Source organism: Erigeron canadensis, chromosome 3 (assembly GCF_010389155.1).
Source record: "Erigeron canadensis isolate Cc75 chromosome 3, C_canadensis_v1, whole genome shotgun sequence".
In the NCBI taxonomy this organism is placed as follows: domain Eukaryota; kingdom Viridiplantae; phylum Streptophyta; class Magnoliopsida; order Asterales; family Asteraceae; genus Erigeron; species Erigeron canadensis.
In genome coordinates this window covers 11065064-11090069 of record NC_057763.1, presented here as the reverse complement: position 1 = coordinate 11090069, position 25006 = coordinate 11065064, and the positions used below count along the sequence as shown (strand labels likewise).

Below are 25006 nucleotides of genomic sequence, written 5' to 3'. Positions count from 1 at the left end.
AAGTCATTCTAGTAATCAAATATAAAACAAAATTCCTTTTAGTACAAGATAACAAATAATAAGTAATTCGAAGTAAAATAGTACAAAGGTGAACCTGCTCCGACAGAAAGGGAATGGACGTTTCATTGTGTGAGCTTCAGAACTCCCCGGTGGAAAGTAAAGCCACCTCCTGAAGGCGGGCCGGAACCATGATTCGAGCAAGATAATCCTCTTTTTCCTTATCTTCTTCTAAACGGCTGTTACTTGGGATACTGGGAAAAACAACTTTGAAAGGAGCTCTAGATCTAGGACCCTCCGCATCATGCGAAGACTTAGGTCGGGCACCTCTAGAGGGTTCCGACCCTTGTCTGGAAGCTTCCTCCTCAGAATCTTGTACATCATAAACTTCATCATCTATACTCTCCCTCATTTTTCTAACAACCGTCGGACTTTTACCTGCTCCGTGCCTTAGAGGGGCCGCAACAAAGTCCTCCTCCACATTCTAGTCTCCATCTTCATCCAATGCCATGTCAATGTTTTGTCTTGTCTTCTTGCGAGGTTTAGAGATACCCTTCTTCTCAGATTCACTCTTCTTACCAATCTTTTTCCCAGAAGCTTCACCGGTCGCCACTCCTTCCTTATCAGTATTTTTGTTCACCAAAAATTGCCTAGCATAATCTTCCTCAATATCCTTGCGACGAGCAATAATCTCCGGAGTATCTTGCAAGACTGTGACATCCTTGTCATGTGACACCTGCGCAACTGTTGGAACAGATCTACCCTCTAGAAGATTCGGGACAACATCAATATCCTCCAAATCACTCCCCATGTACGCCAAGAAGTCCATAACTTAATAAAAGCATATATAACAAGTAAATGAGTATAACCATCAAAGTAATACCTAAGATGGCAATAAATACAAACAAATAAAGTAATACATGATAATAACATAAGTAATGCAAAAGCTTAATAGGAAGGGTCGGAAGGCCCGTACCCTTCCCCTTATTAGTAACAAGCCTAGGAGCAGCTAGATGATATAACCATATTGTTTGTACACTGAACCGGGGTTAGGATGAAGATGGGGTGATAGGTGTGCTTGGATTTTTTATTGGCGATTCCCCGAAGGTAGGGTTCTAGCCTCTTTACGCCAATTGAACAAGATTTTTGTAAGTATGTATGTGAACGTGTTGTGTTATCTCTTGAAGGTCTTATGAGCTCCTATTTATAGGAGATAATTCGAGCGGGAAATGTTTGGCGCCAAAAGTAGACTTTCTCTAGGGTTTCCTAGGTCTTCGATCGGCTTCAACTTTTTCCTTAATTATCTGCTTTTGAGGAGGGAATCGAATCCCCTTATTTATGGATAATTAGTTCCTTCCTTTATTGCGTTATGTGATATCTGGCGTTCCTTCGCTCCGCAGGGTATTCTGTTAATCTTTCGAGAGGCAGGCTCTTTGTGTCACAGGATGAGTACACCATCAAACCCCCCAGCCCAAAGGGATTAGTTTTGCAAAAGACTAGTGGTCTTGGGCTTTTCTTGTCGTTCTTATTCCTTCAGGGGGTTTTTCTGTAAATTCCTATCCTATATTTTTGATCTTAAATTGATTTGAAGGGTTAATTAATCTTGGTAGGTTGGCTCGTATCTCAAGGTGCCCTAATTTAACGGCTCTCGGGTATATATACAAATTTGATTTTCCCCTTTTTCTTCATTATTTCAACCGTCAAAAATATCTCTCTCTCTCTCTTAGGGTTTCTGGCGCAATTATCCTCTGATTTCTTTTGCTTAGGTACGCTCTTCTTTCCCCCTTCTAAGTTTGTTTTCATTCTTGTTTTTCCGATGGCAAAATCTGGTATCGAGATCAACGAATCGACCGTCATTCGGTCGAGATTAGAGAAATTTGTAGATAAAGTACTTTCCTGGTAGGATAGCATCTTTTAGAATTCTGACTGACGGCGAGACTGTTTTAACCTCACCAGAGGGTTATGTTGGTTTTTATATAAAGTCGATGTCTGAAGGGAATGTTAGGTATCCTTTTTCATCTTTTCTCTTGGAAATATTGGACTATTTTGAGGTGCATATCTCAACTGACACCCCGTTAGGTTTGTCGAGGATAGTAGCTTTTGAGGTTATGTGTAGGGCTTACGGTGGGGAGCCGTCATTTGATCTTCTTAGGCATTTCGTGCAGACTTGTCCATATGGTGACTGGGTTACTGTTGGAAATCGTAACAAGTATGGTTGTTTTTTGAGAGGAGGTTTAGACATTCGTGATTGGAAAAGCGATTTTGTTTTTATGAAGTCTTCTTTTTTTCCCCCTAGTTTTGATTCTGTGGTGGATAAGAATTTGCTACATATTCATCAAAAATATGAGCACCCTGTTCCTGAGTTTGTTGTTGATGATTTTTGTCGATATACCCGCTCTAATCCTATAAGGGTTGTTGCATATCTTGATGTTGTTTTATATAAAGCGAAAGTGATTGATTTTCTTCCTGGTGGTGTAGATATTGATGGTAAGGCTCATTGTCTTGTGTTTCCTGAGGAGATATGTTTTGCTTGTTTTTATGTTGTCTATTAGTTTTGCAGAGATGACGTTCAGAAAGTTTGTGAAAAAGGGAGTGAAGGAAGTAACTGTGGTACCTTCTGGAGGACAAAGAAGTAATGTTGCTGATAATCCATCCCAAAATGCTGAATCTACTGGTGTCCAAAACGATGTTCCTGAGATTTCTAGTTCTGTGAACCCTTCTGGCTCTAGTGCCAATGTTTTGGACCTTGAGGTTGTAGAGGTCTCTGCTACAGATAAGAGGAAGAAGAAAGGCGAAAGCTCTATACCCAACACTATTGCCAGTCGTGTGAAGAGGAGGAAGGTTGGAGAGGATGTGAAGGCTGCTGAATTCCGAAAGCCTTCTTATTCAAAAACAGGTATTCTGTTGTTTGCTTCTTCTTTCTTTTTTTTTTTTCTTTTTTTTTTGTTATCTGAGTGCTTTCCTTTCTTGTAGGTTCCCAAGGTATGTTTGGTTAGATGGAAGGTGAGGATATGAATGTCGAGGATGTGAAGAAGATTGATTCCATGGATAATGAGACTTTTCTGAAGGTTTTCAAGAAGGATCGCCAATTGCGCTCATACTTGGATTCTGTTGCTGCCAAGAGTTTTACAAGGATGTCCCTGGATCTCAGGTAGAAGAGTCTTGAGGTGCAGTCTATGTTGGCTACCATTGATGATATAAAGGCGAAGGAAGCTCGGTTTGTCACGTCTGTGGAGTCCTCTGATATTGTGCAAGATTTGAAACAGAAAATGAATGATCTGAAAGTTGGGAATCTTGTTCGTGGTGAAGCTGTTGAGAAGGTTAATCAGGAGTTGGTTGTGGAACAGAGCACTTGTAGGGCCCTTCGTGATGAGTTGAATATGCTAAAGGAGGAAAAGGCCAGGCTTGTAACAGAGGTCATTCCCCATGTTTGCAAATCATTGCTGTATTCTGACGAGGTAAGGCAGTTGTTGGGTGAGTTGACGTCCGCAGGGAGGGCTGAGGAGAGAGCCACCGTGTTGGATGAATTTGCGGTGGAGGGGAAGTGCGATGTTAGGTGCAGGGCTATGTTGCTGATGCTACTCACTAAGTGGACCTTGTGGACCAGAAGTGGAAGGACGCCGTCTTTCCTTACCTGGCCAAGGTTGTCGCTGATCCAACCGCTGCTGTGGATGACTTGTTGAAGATTGTTCCCGACACCATCGTTCCAGATACTGAGGCTGACCCATAATGAAGTATTTGCAGGCCTGTGTGCCTTGGATTGGCGTCTGTGCCATTTGAACATCTTTATTACTTTTCGCAGCTTGTAGTGCTGTCTGGACAATTTACTTTTCTTTGTTTGTGTGGTTGTGGATATTCTGCTATATGATGCAGGTGGATATTTTGCAGGTTTGGGAAACGATTCCAAACTGACTATGTAAATATTTATAGCCGTCAATATGTAGCTTTGTTATTGTCTTGTTTCCTGTTTTTTGCTTGTAGGTGCTTTAAAGCCTTTTTTGGCTTTGCAGGTTTGCCATTTATTTAGCTTTTTTGTGTTATGAATATCTACGAATATTTAGCATGTTTGTTTATGGATATATACCCAGTGGTGGTGTAGATATTTGGGACTATCCTGAATTCTTATGAATTCCTGTCCTCTTAAAAAAAAATTTCCGGAATATTCAAGTGATATGGGCGTCCCCATTTAGGGTGCTTTCGGCACTCATTTTATTTTGTGGAAAAAAGGAAGCAAGCCTTTATTAAATAAAGGGAAGGTTACATACCGTAGCCTTTAGGCATTTTCAAAATGAAAAATTAAAAAGATAAAGTAACTTTTGCGAGATAGATATTACGCGTTCAATCGTCCAAGGTAAGGTCCTTCGCTCCATGATAGCCAGTGTGGCCCGTCATGTCCTTCTACGGTCCTTTTTCTTTCCTTTGTCATCAAAGTTCCAATTCCTCCGTTCGTCTGGTATTTAATCATTCCGTGCATTACGGAGGGGATCATTTCAAATTTCTGAATTGCAGGTCTTCCTAATATTGCTTCAAAGGGTGAGTCTCCCTGTACCACGAGGAACGATATTTTTTCTGTGCGTTCACAACGCCCTTTCCCGATGGTCACTTTCGCTGTTAGCTTTTCGATGGGCTTCTCGGTTCCTCCTGAATATCCCTGGACCAGAGCATTAGTCCTTTTAAAGTTCATTCGTGACACATGGTTTAGCTTCCAAAAGGCTTTTTCGTAAACAACATCACATTCACTTCCCGTGTCTACACATATTCCTTTCACTTTTGAAATTTCGAGCATCGCTGTGATGGTAAGTGGGTCACGAAAGGCCCGGGTGTTGCAGATAGAAGGAAATGTGATGTATGTCGTGTTTCCCCTATATGTCTTCGGGAACGGACGTTCTTCCCTTGTTTTCTTTTTGACGACCGTATAAATAGTTTTTTCGGGTCCTTTTTTCTTTTCCTCCGGGTCTTCTTCTTTCTTTTGCTGCTGTCGTACGGTTTTGACCAAGTGTGACAGCTTTCCTTCGTTAATTGCTTCTTCGATGGCCCTTCGGAGTTGCCAGCAGTTGTTAGTGTCGTGTCCATTGTCCCTGTGGAACTCACAATATTTCTCAGGTTCCCTTCTATCTCTCCCACTTAGTCTGGGTGGCGTTGGGAAGGCCTTCGCGACGGATTCAGTAAGCAGTATCTCCCTTGGACTCTTATACATTTCCGGAAGATTAATCTTGACTTGCCCCTTTTCTTCTTTGTAATAAGGGTTATACCGGGAGGTCTTGTAATCTTTCTCGTTCCCCCATTTGCCTTTTCGTCCCGCAGGGGATTCTTTGTCCGGTGAAGGGTTGGCGTTCCCTTTCGAGGCGGTGTCCCTGGCATCTAGGTACACATAAGCCCTTTTTTGGACCGCTTCATAGGTATTTGGGAGATCTCTGTATAAGAATTCGACCATTATCTCCTGAGCTCCAAAGGCCATGTAGCAGTGCTGAGATCCTCTGGGACTCAGGTAAGTCCATTATGTCTTCAGTTTCATGATTAAATTGATCTAAAAATGTCCTGCTTCCTTCTGTGTCCCCCTGCATTATCCCGTGGGCAGCCACATGGAGCTTCTTGTGCTTCTTTTGTTGGCTGAAGCGCGCCCGGAATTTTTCTTTGAGGTCATCGAAACTGGTGATGGATCCCTTCGCTACACTCTTCAGCCATTCCCTAGCGTCTCCTTTGAAAAGGTGTTTGAAGGCTCGGCACGCAACTGGGGCGTTCCAGACCTTCACTTCCGATACCCCATCGAATGCCTCCAAGAAATCGTCGGGGTCGCTCTTCCCATCGTATGTCCCTAGGTGAGAGGGATACTTTAAGTCCTTCGGGAGGGGATAGCTTTGTATCCATGCTACGAACGGAGAGTCTTCGATGTTGCATCCCACCGTCTGTAACTCTAGCGGGTTCTGGATGACCTGCGCCCTTTGTCTCGGTAAATCATGTGGCCCAGGGTCGGTGGCACGTCTTTCTACGCTGTGGGGGTCCTCCGTGGCCATTGGGATGTAGCTTCCTTGGCATAGTCGCCCGAGGGCTCAGGCCTGTGTGCATGAGCATCGTACCTACGGGCGTCTCCTTCATACAAAAAGCTTCGACTATTCGGATACCTTTCGGGTTCTCGAATGGCATCACTCCTTAGATCATTAGCCCGAGGGGCTCCGGAACTTGTTCGTCCCTGAGAATCCCTAGGGGACAAAGGCGTTTCGTTCCTGGGAATTTCATTGATTTGGAGCGACCTCCGATCCGAAAGAGTTTGTGTCCGGAGGCCTTCACTGTTGATCTCGAAGCCATAAGGGTTTCGGACCCCACCTTGGGGGAGTCTCCTAAGTGGCGTCACTGGGTCGTACTCCTCCTCTGTTGCTTCGTCGAAATCTAGCACTCTGCTGGTGCTGCCTAGGGCCCCGATCCTCCTTAAATGCCTCATTGTTCTTTGAATGTGATCATAATTTCGGAGGACATAATCCGGGTTGAATAGAGGCAGGCTTCTTTGAGGGGATCCTAACGAGAACATCCCATGGTCTCCCCCTGGTTGTGTCGACAGGTCGGGGTTCTGGTCTCCCTGACGATCGGCCTGTTGATCATCATGACGCGGTGCTGCAGTTGTTGAATCTGGTCCAAGCGGGGTGTTTCCGGCAGGGGCATTTCCAATGGCTTGTGTGTTTTGTTAGGAGTTAGGAATGTCGGCCATTTCTCCTAAATATCGGTTCGTCATAAAAAACAGGATTGAGAGTTTGAGGGATCTGAATGCCGGGTCCCACGGATGGCGCCTAATGTTTGTACACCGAACCGGGGTTAGGATGAAGATGGGGTGATTGGTGTGCTTGGATTGTTTATTGGTGATTCCCCGAAGGTAGGGTTCTAGCCTCTTTATGCAAATTGAACAAGATTATTTGTAATAATGTATGTGAACGTGTTGTGTTATCTCTTGAAGGTCTTATGAGCTCCTATTTATAGCAGATAATTCGAGCGGGAAATGTTTGGCGCCAAAAGTAGACTTTCTCTAGGGTTTCCTAGGTCTTCGATCGGCTTCAACTTTTTCCTTAATTATCTGCTTTTGAGGAGGGAATCAAATCCCCTTATTTATGGATAATTAGTTCCTTCCTTTATTGCGTTATGTGATATCTGGCGTTCCTTTGCTCCGCAGGGTATTCTGTTAATCTTTCGAGAGGCAGGCTCTTTGTGTCACAGGATGGGTACACCATCACATACTTCGCTGAGTTTCGCCAAATATAAGACAGCCTCCGGCAAACGACAAAGTTTCTCTATCAATTCTCGGTTAAATTCAATCTCGGTTTTATTGTCCGCAAGGGTGCCACGAGCATGGCCCTTCATGTTTAGTAGAGATGGATATGCAGCGGGTACAATGGAGGCGTCGGCATAAAAGAACCTTTTCTTCCAGCTTTTAATGGAAGCGGTTATGCTGTAAATACACTCCGTAAGCATGGAACCGGGTCTTTTCTGACCAATCCCCATCAGCTCCTAAACAGTAGAACTTATGAAAGTCGCCCACCGTAGGCTCCGTATTGTGTGCGCGACATACAGCTTCGAACATAGTTATTCTAAGGGCTCTGAAGGGGGTCAATTGAGAGATATGACACTTAAAATGTTTAAGAACCTCAAGGAAAAAAGTAGTAAATGGCAAGCAAACATTCGATATCTCAAACATAGCCATGTACAATGTCACTTTACCCACCGGAACCATCCTCACATTATCAGAGAGGCGGGGAAGGGTGTAATGATAGCCTACGGGAAATCTATATTGGTCTAAAAATTGTACTAAGTCATCTCTCGTAACATTGCAAAAGTTTACACATAAATTACCCACCTGCGAAGGCTCACAAAAAAAGAGGAAGACGAAGACCTATAGAGGACACGGAAGCTACGGATTGAAATAAAGAGAGAGTAGAAGAAATTTTCGAAAAGAAAAAAAGTGAGAAATGATAGAAAGAAAGGGGTATTTATAGGAAAAAGGGAGACGCTACAGTATCTCATAATGGGACATTGGAACTGACACAATGTCAGAAGAGCACCACGTGTATCCCACTAGCTCTCAAAGGAGGCATTTATCACGACAATTTTGAATAAAACACATGGAACCCACTAACAGAACCATAATGAGCATAAAACAAAAACCTTTCATCTCACCCTAGTGTCTTATAGTTTACTTCATAATTTCATTTAACCTCTTTGTTTTTTCTTTCATTTTTGGGGGGAATGAGTGTATAATAATACACAAGAGGCTCCGAATTGTAATTCCCATCTTAATCTAAACATAGAAAAAATGATTGTAATTTTTTGAAATACATCTGGCTTTACCCCACCATCATGAAAGAGCATAATGCTGGGCTGGGGGGCTTGATGATGTACCATTGTTAATCCTGTGAACGCTCCGGACTATTAGTACTAGTGACAAGATTTGGAGCGTACCCTGATAGGATCCGGACCATACGCACACCTCACAGACAAATAGTACGAAATAGAACGTGCACCAGCACGAATTACCCGTACTTGTACCTCTAAGTCAGAGTTTGTTACAATAGTTGCCTAACGGTAACGGCTACTTCCTAACGTTCCCGTTAGGCCCAACTTCTGGATCCTTCGTGAGAGGTCTAAAAATACCTCCTCATGGGATACACCAAAACCCTAATGCATTCTTACACACACAAACACTTACATAAAAACGCTTGGTGGCATGAGGCTAATCCTTCACACCATTAAGGAACCGCCAACAAGTATAAAATCATCAATTTTCACCCACATAATTATTCATTATCATTTTATCCTATAAGGTTAAACCCCTTTTAATTTAAGAGTAACTTTACCCTTAAACATTTTTCATTAACATAATAGTGAGGTGAAGAACCGAGAAGAATTAGGGTTAGAGAATAAAGGTACTGCTATCAAGTTATGTGTAGAGCATATTAATTTCAGTGAGTTAAGATATAAATTTACTTCTACATGAAACTCATGGGTTAACTTCCAGTATTCTAGTGCTTATTGGCCCAACACATTAGAAAAGGATACCTAGCCAATCTTGTAGAAATTTCAATACGGGACTTATCGGGACTAAGTGGGATTCAGGGGATTTTCCAGGTCCCGATACCGAATAGTACCAATCTTTAAAACTCTAAAAAGTTGGTACCGGTCCCGATCCCGTTCGGGATTCGGTACCACTTTTCAGTACCAGGATCGGGACGGTACTGGGACGGGATCAAGATATGGGAGTTTTTGCTCATCCCTAAATATTTGTATTGTTAGATGAAAGATTATATAGAAAATTGATAAATAAAAATTATTAAAAATGTACAAAAGATAAGTGTAAGAAAATATAGATAAAAATACTTTAAGTATAAAAATAAGCAAAAAAATATTATAAAAATATACAGTAATTGTTAGTATTGTCAAACATCCTTAATATTTTAAGAATAAATTTAATAAAAATATAAAGATTAAAGATTATGTAAAAAAAATTCATAAATGAGTATCAAAATTAAGTATAAAAAAAGAACATAAAAAAATATAAGAAAAAGTGTAAAAGTATAAAAGTAGAGTATATAAGTATAAAAAATAAGTTTTAATAAAACTTCAAAATAAGTATAAAAAAGTATAAAAACAGATATAAATATATAAAACAAGTTCCGAAAAAAAAAATTATAAACATAAGTCAAAAAAATATAGATAAAAGTAAGTATAAAATATTCTCTACTAAATTATCGATATAATCGTCATCGTCGGAGTCTTTTAGATGATCATTGTCTGGTAGGCACGTTGACGGTGTTAAATCTAGCTTTTTTTTTTCCAAAAGTTATCTATCTTATCCACCTCAACACGTCTGTCTACATTTTTTAAAAGTATATATAAGTTTTCGCATTTAAAAAAATTATCAAATAATTATATTTAGATATACTTACTGTAATGCATGTATGAATCTATTTGGCAAACATATGGTAGCCCATAACTAACCCGAACCTTACACCCGCACTTTCTTCAGTCTTTACCCATCTTATTTTTCTTAATCTATCAAACTCTTCAACCATAATATCCAGAGTTGTCACATATACGACACAAAGCAGGTCCTTCAAACATAAATTGTTGTGTTTACCAGCTCTATATATCCTGCTCTGTTCCAACTATCCTTTGATTTTAGTAACTTGACCGATGAGGATAAAATTAACACATTCAATGATTTTGTGTAATCTACATCTCCACCACAACTCGGACTTCAGGAGTGGATGCTTAGCCTAAAGTCTGAGTGTAGTTACGGTAGTTGAGATGTTGATCGACCCAAAAAGACACAAACAGTTCCTTGTACAGGGAAAGCCACTCCTTTTATAGGTACTTATAAACCTCTGCAAAATTAACAGTGGGTTAGGATGTGTGGATATGTGTGGTTCGGTCGAATAAAAGGGTTTATGTAAACTTCACATACTCTCTAAATCTTCTTCCATCTATAATTTTAAAATTTCTTCAATTTCGGTGTACTCTGCTAGTGTGCATGATTCAATGAGTTTTTTCCACCATCCGTGAAAACGCCTACATTTAGGCTCACAATGTTTATCGATGTTCCTCCATATGTGGATTCTACAAAGTAAATGCTTTACTTCCAGCATAACAGTTTTGCATGCTTTCATGAGGGTCGAATCCCTTGTCGATGAGTACGACACGTACGAAAAACCCTTCACCTAGGGTCGACTTCAAACACTCTAACACTCATCTGTAATTAGCCTCTTGTTCATTTGTGATAAATGTGTATGCTATGCTGGCAGTTTGTTGAAGTCACACCGACAATCTCGACCAATGACATGTAGTATAAGTTGGTTTGTACGTGGTTTCTATTTAGATAATCCATGGAAATGCACGCCATAAATCAAAGGATGTCGTACCGACGAGATACATTATTTGTGGTGAAATAATACAAGTATTTATATTCATGTAGCAAATGAAACATAACCTGCGGCGATTGAACAAAATGGCGTACATAGGTTGTTTCAAATACCTTATCATAGTAAATAAATAAATAAAAAATATGTATATTTTATATATGTAAGATGCATTGGAGTGTCCCCATGTTTCTCGGCCACCATCTTCTGTCTCATTTTTAGATAATTGTAAATGTCTTCTGCGCGGGTCAAGTTTCCTGGAAATTCTGTTTTCAACTGTGTTACAATATGACGGGGTTGTGTACCGTGAGCCACCGTTTCCACAAAAAAAAATTCAGCTTCACTCATCCTTCGTGCATACGCGTAAATTGAATTATGTCTCTCGTCTATAATGTTAACCGTCCAACCATTATCCCTTGTCAAACGGCCTTCCAAATTAAAGGGGCGGTCAAATTTTAGTGACCTTTTTAATGGCCCCAGTTGACCTACTATCTCTTTTCCCAAAAAGATTTTCTGACTTCACTAGCTGAGTTGGAATTTGATCGTTATTTGATTAAGACATAACCAAGCTCTTGTGCCATTTTATGGGCCCAGTTGAACAGTTCTTGGTGTGAATCGAATACCTGAAATAGTAAAGTGTGTCCGAAACAAAGAAAATTCATTATTAAACTTTATTTTCCATTTAAACGTTAATGGCATCATTTTATTGTACCTCCTCGGTGTAGAAATCGTTAGCGTCATAGTCAAATTGAGGAGAAACCTCTGGGGTCTCAAATTCATCATCAGGCTCTTCTAACTGAAAATCACAATTTTTATCACCAAAATCTCCCCACATTTTCTCGAAATAATCCATCTGAAACATATGTACATATATGTAAATATCAATAATATTAATAAACATATATATACCTACTATACGTAAATATCTATATTAAAAGTATGTACATACTTGATGATCGTATGAAGAAGCGAAGGAAAGCGAGAGGAATGAGAGCGATAGAATGAAAGTAGAATTTATAAATGAAAGAATGCCGAATTGTATATAACGTAAAAGTACACTATCGTTTTGTCCTTACTCGAATATTAGCAGCGACGTCGTTGCCAATAGTCGAGTAAAAACAATGGCACTGTTGATTATGACAGCCAACAGTGTACTTTGTCCATACTCGACTGTAAGTAGCGACGTCGTTGCTAAAAGTCAAATAAAGACAAAATGGCACTGTTGACTGTCATAGTCAACACTACAGATAGGGAGGGATTCTCTCAAGTTACCCTACAGATAGGTAGGATTACTAAAATACTGGTCGACTTACCGCCTACATGACACCAAAAAAAAAAAACTTTTACTTTTACTTTTATTTTTTCTTTTCCTGGCCTTTCCATTTCATTACAGGGAAGAGATTCCTTAAAGTTATCCTAACATGATACTGATCATGTTAAAATAATTTTGACTTTTAAATGAAAATCAAATGTCAAAATTCAAAAATATTCATTTAATCTTGACTCTTGGCATGTCATCATCTTAAAATATTCATTAAAAATATTCACTTTAATGAAATAGCTTAATTAGTGGCTCTTGTGAACATTTCCCATCCTCTCCTTTTCATTATAATAAAAAAATAATAAATTTTTTAAAAAATTAGCCTAAAATTATTACTAAAACATTATAAAAATAATATGTGGTATACATTTATTCTCTTTCTTACACTTTTCCGGATATATGATCATTAAATTGTTAAAAAAATTATTAAACTATTTCATTAAAATGATTAATCATTTTACTTATAACAAACACCCTCTCAACTTGCGGAACATTGAAACAGACGAAACTGGTCTTTAAATTTCCTTATTGAATCTGACCAAAGGTCCCACGAATGTAAGTTAACAATCGCTGAAAACACACGCGTGGTAGCCAGTCGCACCAATCCAAACCTACCCCACAGTATATACAACATTATATCCGAGTCATCAAACTCAAATCTCTATGTATATATCTCTCTATATATATATGTGTGTATATGCGTCACTCTTCACAGTGTGACTGACTGAAGCTGAAGCATAAGAATGGATAGAGATACACAACGCCATCATCATCATCATTCTTCCTATACTAGTTTCTTCACACTACACCCCATTATTCGAGGTGGTTGTTTTTTTCCTTTCATTTTTATTTATTTGTTTATGGTTTTTCACTTTAAAAATGTACATATACACATATAGATATATAACATAACAAAAGTGATACATATGGCTATGGTTGAAGGAGTTAAGACACATGTTAAGATTTAATGTGAAAATTAGAAAATAGAAATAGTGGAATCCATTTGTGGATAGTTGAGTTGAATTGATTAGGCATGTGTAGAGGCTTACGGATTTTAGGCCTTTGTATCATCTATATACTATCTCTATGTCTACTACATTATAAAGCATTTCTTTGCTCCATTTTTTCAACTTTACACAAGTAAAAACCCCAAAATACCGCTGTCACTTATTGATAATATCCTTAGAATAAATCTTAATTACTCATTTTTTTTCTCACACTCAAATCTCAACTAGTCATTTTTCTGCTCTATAAATTTCTCTAATTCATTTAAAATTTTTTATCTGAAAAATTGTAAATCGATAAATTATAAAAATTATATGGGTGTTCTTAAAATTTCATGCTTTTTCATTAGAGATGTCATTCGATATACTTTTGACGAATTTTTAAATCCGAGGGTGGAGCCCATCCGGCCAAGGCATTTGGCTATCACATTCTACAACATATCACAACCTATGACCTCGCAATGCGCATCACAAAAAGATGTTTGCGACTTAAGTTTTGTATGCAATGCACAAAACTCGTATTGCACTATCGCTTAAATGTCAGTAATTCATCCTTACATACATGTACAAGTACATATACTGATACACATATTATATACAAACTTGTTAAAGGTGTGCACTTTTTTGTTTGTTCTTGTTAAAGTTTTTTGCATAATGAAAGTTTCATTTTTTGCACGAACGTGTGATTTTTTTAATTTTATGAGTTGCAGCAGGCTATCCAAACGAAAATATTGGTGGAGGTCGGGCAGGAGTAGATATGTATCAAGGAGGTTTAGAAATGAGAGAGGCAATACTGAGGGAGATCGTGAAGGAAAGGATTAGAGGGGAGATTATTGCAGAGGAAATAGAGCGCAGACGCATTTTGGAGATTGAGGTGCGAAATGAGATGATTATGGAGCGACACATGGCTATGAGGAGTAGTGAAGGAAGAGTTTCAGCAATGATGCGGTTATCACTGCCGCCAAGCCACATTAACCTGTTTGAGCAGAGAAGTTTGAATCCACAACCGATTCATTTGGAGGAGAGAATTTTCTTGTCCATCGACGAAAAGCTCGGCTGTGAAAGTCGGGGCTCGTCAGTTACCCCATTTCAGCCCTGTGGGGATTCACTTAAAATTAAAGAAACTCCTACGGGAGTTACGGTTGTCCCATTTCAACGACATGATGATTCACTTGAGACTAAAGAGATATTTGTACCCCCTGAGGATAACAAGAAGGACAATATCGTTCTGGTTAGTATCTGACTTCTGAGTGTGTACTTGCATCCATGGATAATTACTGCATATTTTGTTATCTGTCTCGCATAGTAGTTGTCTTAATATACTTCCGGGAATTATTGCATGATTTATGAAATGCTTATAATTTTGTATGTAGAGGTGCAAGTAGTTAGTGTTTGATTTTAATCAAAGAGGTCGGTGACTCATTTATTTTAATAGATCACGACACAACAAATTACAATTCTCCAATTTGTATGTATTATGGTATGTCCATCATTTATATAAACCAAATAAACCTACTACCTATACTATACAAACATTCAAACACCATATACATCTCTGACATACTATTTATACACAATTCAGACAACCTATACATAAATGACTCAATAATAAACAACAACAGCTCGAGCACTTGTATAATAGAATGACATACATATCCTTTAACACTTCAAAATACAACAAGCTTGCACCTTAATCTAGCTCAAAACGACAATCCTGCACATGAAGTATCACCACCACAGTCCATAACTAAACCAAATCCCATGTCTTTTTTCATAAGCCCTGCAGTTTTTAAATCTCATTTTGACTACTCTTATCTTTATGGTTTCCAAACTTTTAATCCCTTAATTTCTCCATTGAAATCCTATCTTTGTTAAACACTCTGCCATTCCTCTCCTTCCAAATCCAATACACACTAGCTGCTAAAGAGCTTGTTTGTACAATATTCCAAACAGAGTTGGACATTTAGAATCAGTAAATCACCTACTAATAGCATCCGAACCTGTTGGAATCACTTCACCATTTGCCTTCCTCTTTATCGTCTTCCAGATCCAATCAGAGTATGCACATTCAAAAAACAGATGCTGTATAGAGTCATTTTGATTGCTGAAAAAAACATACTTATATTGCTTTATAATAGGATACCGTTTCACTAGTCTATCTTGAGTAGCCAGTCAGTCTTTTAATGCTAACCATAGTGTAAATGCATGACTGGGTATGCATTGGCTAAACCAAACCAATTTAGACCAATGCACCCTGTTTCCAACATTCCTTGTATCCTTCCAGAGCCTGCTTATAGAAATTTTAACATCATCTCCTTTACAATTAATCCACACTACTTTATCTTCAGGCTGTTCCTCTACTCTAGGAACTTCAACAGTTGTAGGTTCTTTCGCAGTAATGCCCTGACTATCAAGCCAATTCCAATTGAGATCTTCAGTTATGTCGGCCACTTTGGTCTTTTGGCCAAATTTAGCATTATTCAACATCCTATTAGTCACATACTTACTCAAAGGGCTGTTATGGCACCGATTGTCATGCCACATAAAGGTATTCCTTCCATTACCTAATCTGCTAAGACAATGTGTTCTGATTTTGTCTCTTACTTGTAAATTCCCTTTCAACTTCAAGTAGGTTTACCATCACAAGAAATATCCCAAATTGATCTACTGTACATCTATTTACCAAATTTGTGTTTATTGGGTATTTTTAATATGCAAATATACACACAGGTTCTTGTCTAGCATATTTTCTATTTATCTTGCCTACGATCCCTTTTCATGCTTGGCTAAAAAGATTATTGATGACTATTATATTTGTTTATAGAATATACATAAGTATTAGGTACAAATGCTAGCAAACTACAATTTTTAAGGTAGGACATAAAATTATTTCAATCATTATGAAAACTGAGGTGATTTGTACATCACAGTAGCTGATTTGCATATCACAAATTTTCTTCACAATTTTGCTAACACTACACTCGCCTTTTTTTTTTTTTTTTTGTGTCCAGCTGATTCTTTATTTTGATTGAGATTGTAAGCTATGTTTTTGGTCTGTCATTTTTCTTATGATCAATGTTTAGTTGCAGCTTTAATACAATGAGCACCAATTTCTTGTACACAAATATAAAGGGAACATCATCCCAATCTAAGAGTATTCTTCCTGTCAAGTAATATTGGTGGTAACAAATATTTTGCCACTTTCCTGCACTTACATTTTTCATTAGTAAGCTATGAAAATACGTAGCTGGATCTATGCTTGAGCTAACTATGACACTCTCCTAGCCCCAAAGTAAATCTTTTAGTACACATAAGTTACTGGAAATGGTTAAATGTCAGTCATACATCTGAAATACCCTAATTAATTATGGCACAAAAATCTTGTGAACCATAGCCGATGCTAATAGCATTTTGTAATGCGTACTTGTGATAGTGGTCATCTTGGATTGAATCTTTATCAAAGATAGAAATAGTGTACTTGTGATGGGAAATTCCCAAAAAGAATGGCATCGATATATATATATATATATACACACACATATTCATCAAAGTGATGCATCCAACAAAAAATATGATTTTTTCAATTTTGACGGATCAATGTGTTGTTAAACACTTAAATAATGATAATTAGTTATGCACTATGTTAGTTTTATGGACTTCTAATGCATCAAAATGATGTTTTTAAGTGTTCTCACCGTCGAAAAAATCACGTTTTTTGTTTTGTGCATCCATCTTGGATGCATATTCATCAAAATGTGTTCCCTTAATGTGTTGCTACTTGTTGACATGTAAGACTCTCCATTTTATTTTATTTTTACTAATATACATGACATAATGAACTTATACATATTGCAACCTTTGTAAGCTCTAGATCTGCCAGTTGGCAATTCATGTAGTGATGCAAATAGTTTGGATACTTTAAATCGAGAAAGTATAGGGGGTGCTTGGATGTGCCTAATGAAATATATTGAATAATCAAACTTAGATAATCAGCTGTAACCATACATGACTTAAGAAAATGGTGTTTTGATATGCCACTGCGCAATAGTAAGAGAACCAGTGTTTGGAAATTCATAAGTTTAAATAAACTGGCCAAAAAATATTATGTGCATATTGTCAAAGTACTGATATTTAGAATATGACAGTCTATTTATATCCTATCAGTTATTACAAGTAGACAACAAGAATAAATGAACTTGAGATTTTATCTATGAAAACATTAAGAGGGTGGAAAGAGAAGTTTCATGAAACTGTAAAGAAAGATTCCAAAAGAAGCTAATTGATTAGGACCTATAGTTAAGGAGGTAGCAAAAACTGCTAAACTTATTGCCCGCCGGTTTCTAACTTTCTATATGTTGACCTTATGTTTGCTATAACTTTGTTGCCCATTTACTGATGTACATATTGTTAGAATTTCTGGATTTTGAAAGTTACGACATATTTTCATGAATCTTTTTATGTTTTCTCAAATTAATACATAACTTTAGGGCAAGCCCTATGGTGAAATTCTGTCTGGAACAAAACAAAAGTTGACATCACCAACTGCAGAATGTTCAAGCAACCCTCGTGCAGATAGTTCTAAGAAGAAAGTGAAGATGTGGAGCTGTGTAATTTGCCAGGTCAGTACCACAAGCGCGCATGCTTTAAATGATCATCTTCAAGGAAAAAAACACAAGGTAAAAGAGGCAGATTTTATAGCTAAGAAAACTGGTGCTAACTTCGGTCTTGGAGTTACACCCAAGAAACGTGTAGTAAATCCTTGGAAACTTGCTTTAACAACTGCCAATGTGAAGAAATCAGTAACGAAAAAAGCATTTGGTACGGGTGCCCCTAATGATACTAAGAGTGAAAGTAAGAAGAAAAGAGAAATCAAGAGAGATAAATACCCGTTTTGGTGTGAGATGTGTCAGGCAGGAGCCGTCTCTGAGAAAATAATGAACATCCATAAGAAAGGTAAGAAGCATTTAACAAATCTTGCTAAAGTTTATCGAAATGGTAAAGTCAATTCTGAAGCTCCTGCAAGTGAAAAGTTCTCTAACGCTGAAGAAAACTCTGAGATGGACATGAAAAAGGCAGTGGTTGAAAATATGGTTGCGTTTGAGGATAGAACCAAAGCTGAAACTGAAACAGAAAATGCAGTGGTTTTAGAAGATGTTACTGATGAGAAGTCTGAGAGAGGAGTAAACAAGCCGATGATTGTAGAAGTGGTTGAAACGGTCCAGTATGGGATGGAAAATGTTACTGCAGGGGAAGCTGAAACCGTTATGGATGACAAGGAGAATGTTGCTGAAGATGCAAATATCTGAATATCTGATCAGTTGGTAGCACGTTGTACAGTGGAGATGTTGTGAAGCAGAATTTTGTGCCTATATGGTGTCAATGTCCTTTCCTTGTCGCCATTCAGGTTTAGGTTTTGGTAATCCTTGAAATTAGTATACTATCATGATTAAGTTGACTCTAGACTCTGGTGGATATTTTGAGGGATTATGGCACCAAAGTGTAAGAAACTATGTCATTTTGTCTATGTTATGTAGTGTACTATACAATTGTCTATTGTATGTAAGAAACTTGTTAAATTTGTCAAAACCATGTAAGCCACCAGCTTCTAGGTTACGCTTACTAGTTACTCCACCTTTTTTTACTAGTAATTCCATAATAAATGGTCACGCATTAACCCTAATTTTCCCCCCAAAATTTTCCTCCTACATTTCCACCCGCCACCACCATGACTTCCACTTCATCTTCTTCTTCTCTAAATCCAAGTGTTCGATACATATACTGTAGTTGTGGATTAAAGAGGAAAATTTTCACTTCATGGACTGCGAAGAATCCTAGAAGACGATTCGTGAAATGCCCTAAAATAAGTAATCGTTTTTTTACCCTAATTTTTTTACCCTAAAAAAAACCCTAAATTTCTGTCTATAAAATCGATCAAACGATGAAAAGAATCCATCAATAAATAAATAAATCACTGAAATAGATGAGCAATTAGCTGAATATAGCAAAGGGTTCTTTTAATTCTTGAATAATGGCTTTGAGATCCTACGCATCGAGTACATCAACGAAAAAGATATAAGTGAAAAGACCAGTCTCGACTCGAACATTTTATAAAAAATTTTTTTTTTTAAAGAATGTACTCAATTATAAATATCGACAAATACATTTAGCAAAACTCGTTATAAAAGACAACGCACAAAAATTATAAATTTCGGCATGACCCGTTCGTAAATTCGTCGTCAAAACCCGTTACCGATAATAATTTTTCAAAATACATCTAACCATAATTACTACATTACTATACAAAATGACCCATTATAAATAACTAAGAACTTCTTGACTTCAACACTTTACATAAAAATAACTTTAACAAAATGACATATCACGAGCCAAGATCAAGAGAGCCACTATAAGGTTCTAGCCACAATCCCATTTTACCATGAATATGATATGCTTAGCTTTACAATTCAACTTCAATCTTTATATTACTTGGCTTTGTTTCCATAACCGGGACAACCTATAAAAAGGGTAAACAACTAAAAGTAAGCAAAGCTTAGTGAATAATCTTGCATACATTTATACACACGAAGGAGGGCAATGCACAAAGGTCTATTGCATATAGACTATGACACCGTCGTGCCATATCTATAATACTCACTGTAATGTATGTAATTGAGCTTATGTATGTGTTTTAGTGTGTGTTAATGGAGTTCGTGTGTGTGTAAGTGTGTGTTAATGCCGAGAGAGAAAAGTGTGTGTGTGGAAAGATTGGATTGCATGAAAATTTGTTAAGGTTACAATTTCTAAGCTATGGAGGGGGTTTATATACTTCTATACAATTTACACTAGTCTCCCTTCCATACTTATGAGAAATACAAACAAATACAAAGTATTATAACATACAAATCAACTACTAGAAATTATATTTCTAACAATCTCCCCCTTAGTAGTGATTTGTCAAAATGTATCCGAGAGTCAATAGTCTTTAGGCTCGAGTATTTGGTCTGTTTTCGTTTGGATGCCAAAACCAGTTGTCACCTTCAGGTTTATCTTCGGGGACCACCATGTTTGCTTCATAGTCTCTAGGAGGAATGTTATGTGGTCCCAACATATTACTAGGTTCATACTTGATCTACACCCCCCCCTTCTTCTCTCAACATACTTAGACTTCTTAACATTCTTTGCCTACCTTATCATTCTAATACTCTCTCTGAAACCCAGTCTCTTATCAATCTTGCTGATTACCTTATCAAGCAGAGCTTTCTTTTGATCAGACTCTTCATCTTTAGATAAACATAACAGCACATTCTTACAGAATTCCAGGGTTCCATCAGAGTAAGAAGCAAGGTCGCACATTTTAACAAAGATCTTCTTTTTTCTGCTATTAAGAAAAATTACTCCAAGTGTTGGTTTCTCGGGAACATGACCAATATTCAACCTTTCTATATCTTCTGTGTAAAGACTTTGATCTGGATATGGAACATTAATCTTCCTCTTAACCAACTCAAACCCAATCTGAAAATCTTTCAATGATGCATATTGAATAACGTTGGACATGTATCTCTTCACTGCATCAAAGGCAATAAGATCTTCACGATATCTTTGAATGGCATTCACATAGTGGTTGTAGAGGAAAATTATGTCATCAACCGGCAAAAGTTTGAAGTGAGCTTCATTGAATCTATATATCAAGCCATTTTCTCTCTTGACATGAAAACAAGGTATAGAGATGTGAGTTTTTCTAATCAAGATCACTCTGATCATCACCACGATCCTGAACTTCCTCTGATCTTCAAGAATGTTTGGATTGTAGCTATCAGCAAGTTTAAGGAGAGATCTGTATTCTTCAACTTGTTTTGGATCCTTAAACTTTTACATAGCATCAAATTCCAGTCTTCCTACTTTGACAACCTTAGTAGCTCCGCAGAAGATTGGAAATGCTCTTTCCTCCAAAAATCTTGACTTGATTGCAGCTTGCTTTGGCTTAATGCCAAGTGCAACCATTCTAGCTTGATCTCTGAGGAAGTACCCCGTATTTACAAAGTTCCATTGTTCTTCGGTTAGTTCTGTAGGGAAGTAGTCGGGAAGTGGTTCTTCTTCATAAATGATCGCTTCTCTTAACACTTGCTTAAAAGTTGACTTCTTGAAATCTTGAGAAACGGCTTCAGGGGTTTTTCTCAGCTCATCAAACCCTTCAAAATCATTGAAAGAATATTGCTTCAGAGTTGACACAGATGGAATTGTTGACTCTTCAGCTTCATTTCTACCTGAAGGACCAGTTGTAAAATAATCAAGATCATCGAATTCTTCAAACACTGGTTCATCAGTAGATCTTTCAGTCTCAACAAATTCCAGAACACTCAACACAATTTGTCTTTGATTGCTTCTGCGTCTGCCTCTCCTTCAGCAAATTCAATTAAAGCTTCATCAACAATATCTTCATCAATAATCTCTTCTTCCTCTTCTCCTTCAATCTCTCCCATTCCAAACACATCTTCTAATCTTTTCCTTATTTCATCCCTATATTCAGAATTCTCAACTTCTTCAACATTCAAACCAAGCTCTGTCCACATTTCGGCTGATATATCTAATTCAGCCTGATCTTCAATTCCTTCTTCATTCCCACCTTCATTTCTTTCCCCCATCTATACATCACCACTAGTTCCTTCTACTTTTGCCGAAGTATTAGCAATATTGGCTTGACCATCTCCTTGGTTCTCCTCCTTGGGGTGATCATCTGAATCAGGATCATCCCGTCTTGTAGAAACCGAGGCCGGTCAGCAAAAGTCAAGAGCAATCAATCTTAGCTCGAAAGCAGCAAGTTTTGCATCATATTTAGCCTTCTGAGTTTGTACTTGCTCTTTCAAAGCATGGACTTGTCGTGCATGCTCAAGTTCTCTATCCCTCAACTCCAAAGTATTCAACACTCCCCTATCAATCATGTTAATGCTATCACCTTCAGACCTCAAGATTTGTAATAAATGATTTCATGTGTTGTCTTTGTCTTGTTGGTTAGAAGTTGATGAAGTTTGTTGGGGTGTTTGTGTTGTTTGACTTGGTGTTGGTGTTTGTAATGATGGTGGAACCAACCCGGAGGTTGTTGGCACATTTGTGGTGTGACCTAAACCAGCTGAAGCTGTTTCAGGATTTCCTACAGATCCTTGGGGTAAACCCTCACCAGCAGTTTCAGATTCATTGGCTTCACAACCAGAATCAAGTTGTGTCCTAGACTGTGATAAATTAATGTCCGGGACTTGTTGTTAGGTAACACCACTCACACCACCAGGGTTACTGAGAATGCCCGTTAATACAGTCTCAGGTTGATCCTGAGAAACAACAGTGTCACCTTGGCGTTCATACTGTCTCTCAGTCTCGGTTTGAGAACTGTTGCCTGCGGCTAAAGCTGGCATAGTGTTAGCTAAGGCAGGACCTCCAAGTTGTCCTAGAGGGTCACACAAAGTGGGTCCCTCTCCTCTTGTTCCGGCATCAGTACTAAACTGAGCTTGCAGGTCCGTGTCCCTAGGAGATCTAGACTCAAGTGCATGAACTGAAGGCGAGAGGTCAGGCTGGTCCTCTCTGATTTCAACACTCTCATCCTCGAAATGAGGAGAGTGTGGTGATCGTGGTTGTTCCCCGTGCCTTTGTGAGACTAACTCCTGTTGTGAGGAGTCAGAATGGTTAGGAGAGTGGGGAGCTCTCGACTTCTACCCTAGGGTTGTCATCCCGGCTAAACTCATTTGTTTCATCTATTGGAGGGCAAACGTTTTCTTTACGCCTTTGTCCTGGCCCAGACCTCTCAACCTCTCCAGTATTTTCAACTCCTCCATCATTCCTTCCTTGTTCCTCCGGCACAACTTCATCTACAGTGCCCTGATCCTCAGAAATAACATCCGATATCACACTTTCAATGGTTTGTGTGATATGGTCATCATCAAAATCCGTCAAGGTACCAAAAGATTGATCAATAGCAACTGTACCCGACTCCGCTCCCTGCAAGCTAGAAGATGAAGCAGAATGTTTCTTCTTGTGCTTCTTCTTGGTAATTTTTAACAAACCAGATTTGGATTTAATCCTTCTAGCTTGCATCTTTAATCTTCTCCCAGGAATGGGAGCAGGAATGTTTGATGTTGTTTCAAGTATTGTGGATAATTGCGGTGGAGAAAGAATTGGTGGAATCGGGGAAGAAAAACAAGGACGTGGTGTAGAAGGTGTTGTTGAAATTGATGGTGTTAATTATGATGGTGGTGGTGTTGTTTGAGAAGATGAGATATTGGGAGATTCAAATGATACTCTTTTTACTTTTCTCCTTTGTGGCTTAACAGTCCCCTCTCTCCTCTATCCCCTCTTTTTCTTTTTAAGATCCTAGGACCCTTACTTGGTGACTTATGCACAGTTTGGGTAGGAGTCTGTCGGCTTTCAGACCCCGTAACTGTGTCTAACCACTCTCTATACGTCCTAAGATGGGGACTGTTAGCCGGAACAAGATTTATCAAAAATGGTGGAATAGGAAATGGTTTAGCAACATCACTCCCTGTGCCTCTTAGATTTGACTTGTACATCACAATGACACATTTGAAGCTGTCATCTAATTTGGGAATGATATCGGTGGAATTAAGAACATCTTCAATTATTAGAGTGAAGAATCTGATGTACGAAATGTACTTTCTTTCTTGCCCATCTTTAGCTTTCACTACTTGAGCCAGTTTCTTCCAGATTATCTTTGCATAGTCACATTGTACATTATGAGTGACAGCATAGTAAAGTGACAGAGAATGTCTTGTCATTGCATCAATTCCTTTCTGAGATGGCATCAAGCAAGTACTCAGTACATTGTACATTGTGTGCCACAATGTAGCCACATTCATCCTTTTAAAGTCTCTCAATGAAGACAACTCTCCTTCATATCCTAGTGATTGAACTGCAGTTAACATTTCTTCTACTGAAGGCAGTTCTTCATATTCTTCATATTCAGGGAAGCCCAATATAGCTCTGAATTGTTCCAAGTTGAACTTGCACAAGTAGAATTTTCCTTCTGATTCCAGAGTATATTGAAAGAAGTCTTCTAATTTCTTTCTCTTATCAGCTTTTATGTACTCGATAGATTCCCACAAATCGAAGACATATTTCTCTGGAACTATAGCACCATTAGTGAGAGCTATGTTCAATGGATGATGATTAAGAATCTCAGTGATGATTGGGAATTTGGATGCAATTGGTATATGTAAAGCTTGATTAGCTTGCATCTTCATTGAGGCACCTTCTTCAAACATAGTCATCTTTTTATAATTTTTTTTTTAAGAAAAACATGAAAAGAGAAACAAATTGACCAACATTTGACTAGAAAAACAACTTTAGACACCACATAAAGAAATATACACATTAGAACAACTTAGACACATTATTTTCACAAACACAATGTTTCGTACATATATTAAGTATGAGAAAACAACGGTAGTACACAAAGGCGTTCAATACCTTGCTTCTCACCCTAATATATATAAGAAAACATTACAATTTATAGAATCACATAAGTATTTAAAGATAAGATAACAAAGGTAGTACACAAAGGCGTTCAATACCTTGCTTCTTACCCTAATACTCATGAAAACTATAAATGGACCCACATATAACACATTCACATTTATCAAGACATAATAAAGTTGACAAAGACAAGAACTTTTAGACAAGAAATAAAAATTGACAAATTTATGTGTTTGTCGAGCTTCCTGCGCAGATAGCATAAGAAAAATTTTTCCCAGTAACATTACAAGTATGGAAAATGGTTTTGGAAC

General features: G+C 38.1%; 2 protein-coding genes across 3 annotated transcripts; one reads left to right on the top strand and one right to left on the bottom strand.

The window, feature by feature from the left end:
* Positions 1 to 4327: 4327 nt before the first annotated feature.
* Positions 4328 to 5455, bottom strand: LOC122591490. The gene has a single exon (XM_043763755.1). It carries the CDS (start codon positions 5453 to 5455, stop codon positions 4328 to 4330), a length of 1128 nt encoding a protein of 375 aa, XP_043619690.1.
* Positions 5456 to 12910: 7455 nt separating this feature from the next.
* Positions 12911 to 18897, top strand: LOC122593399. 2 transcript variants are annotated; one of them, XM_043765804.1, is made up of 3 exons: positions 12911 to 13035; positions 13931 to 14448; positions 17705 to 18897. In XM_043765804.1, exons 1-3 carry the CDS (start codon positions 12957 to 12959, stop codon positions 18521 to 18523), a joined length of 1416 nt encoding a protein of 471 aa, XP_043621739.1. In that variant the 5' UTR covers positions 12911 to 12956; the 3' UTR covers positions 18524 to 18897. The 2 variants fall into 2 exon arrangements, with proteins under 2 accessions (XP_043621739.1, XP_043621738.1); XM_043765803.1 differs by having other exon boundaries at positions 13928 to 14448.
* The last annotated feature ends 6109 nt before the right edge of the window (positions 18898 to 25006 follow it).

Coding starts and splice junctions, on each gene's coding strand:
- LOC122591490 (XM_043763755.1), bottom strand. CDS start 5,455: ATGGCCTTTGGAGCTCAGGAGATAATGGTCGAATTCTTATACAGAGAT.
- LOC122593399 (XM_043765803.1), top strand. CDS start 12,957: ATGGATAGAGATACACAACGCCATCATCATCATCATTCTTCCTATACT. Junction 13,036..13,927: donor ACTACACCCCATTATTCGAG/GTGGTTGTTTTT, acceptor TATGAGTTGCAG/CAGGCTATCCAAACGAAAAT. Junction 14,449..17,704: donor AGAAGGACAATATCGTTCTG/GTTAGTATCTGA, acceptor ACATAACTTTAG/GGCAAGCCCTATGGTGAAAT.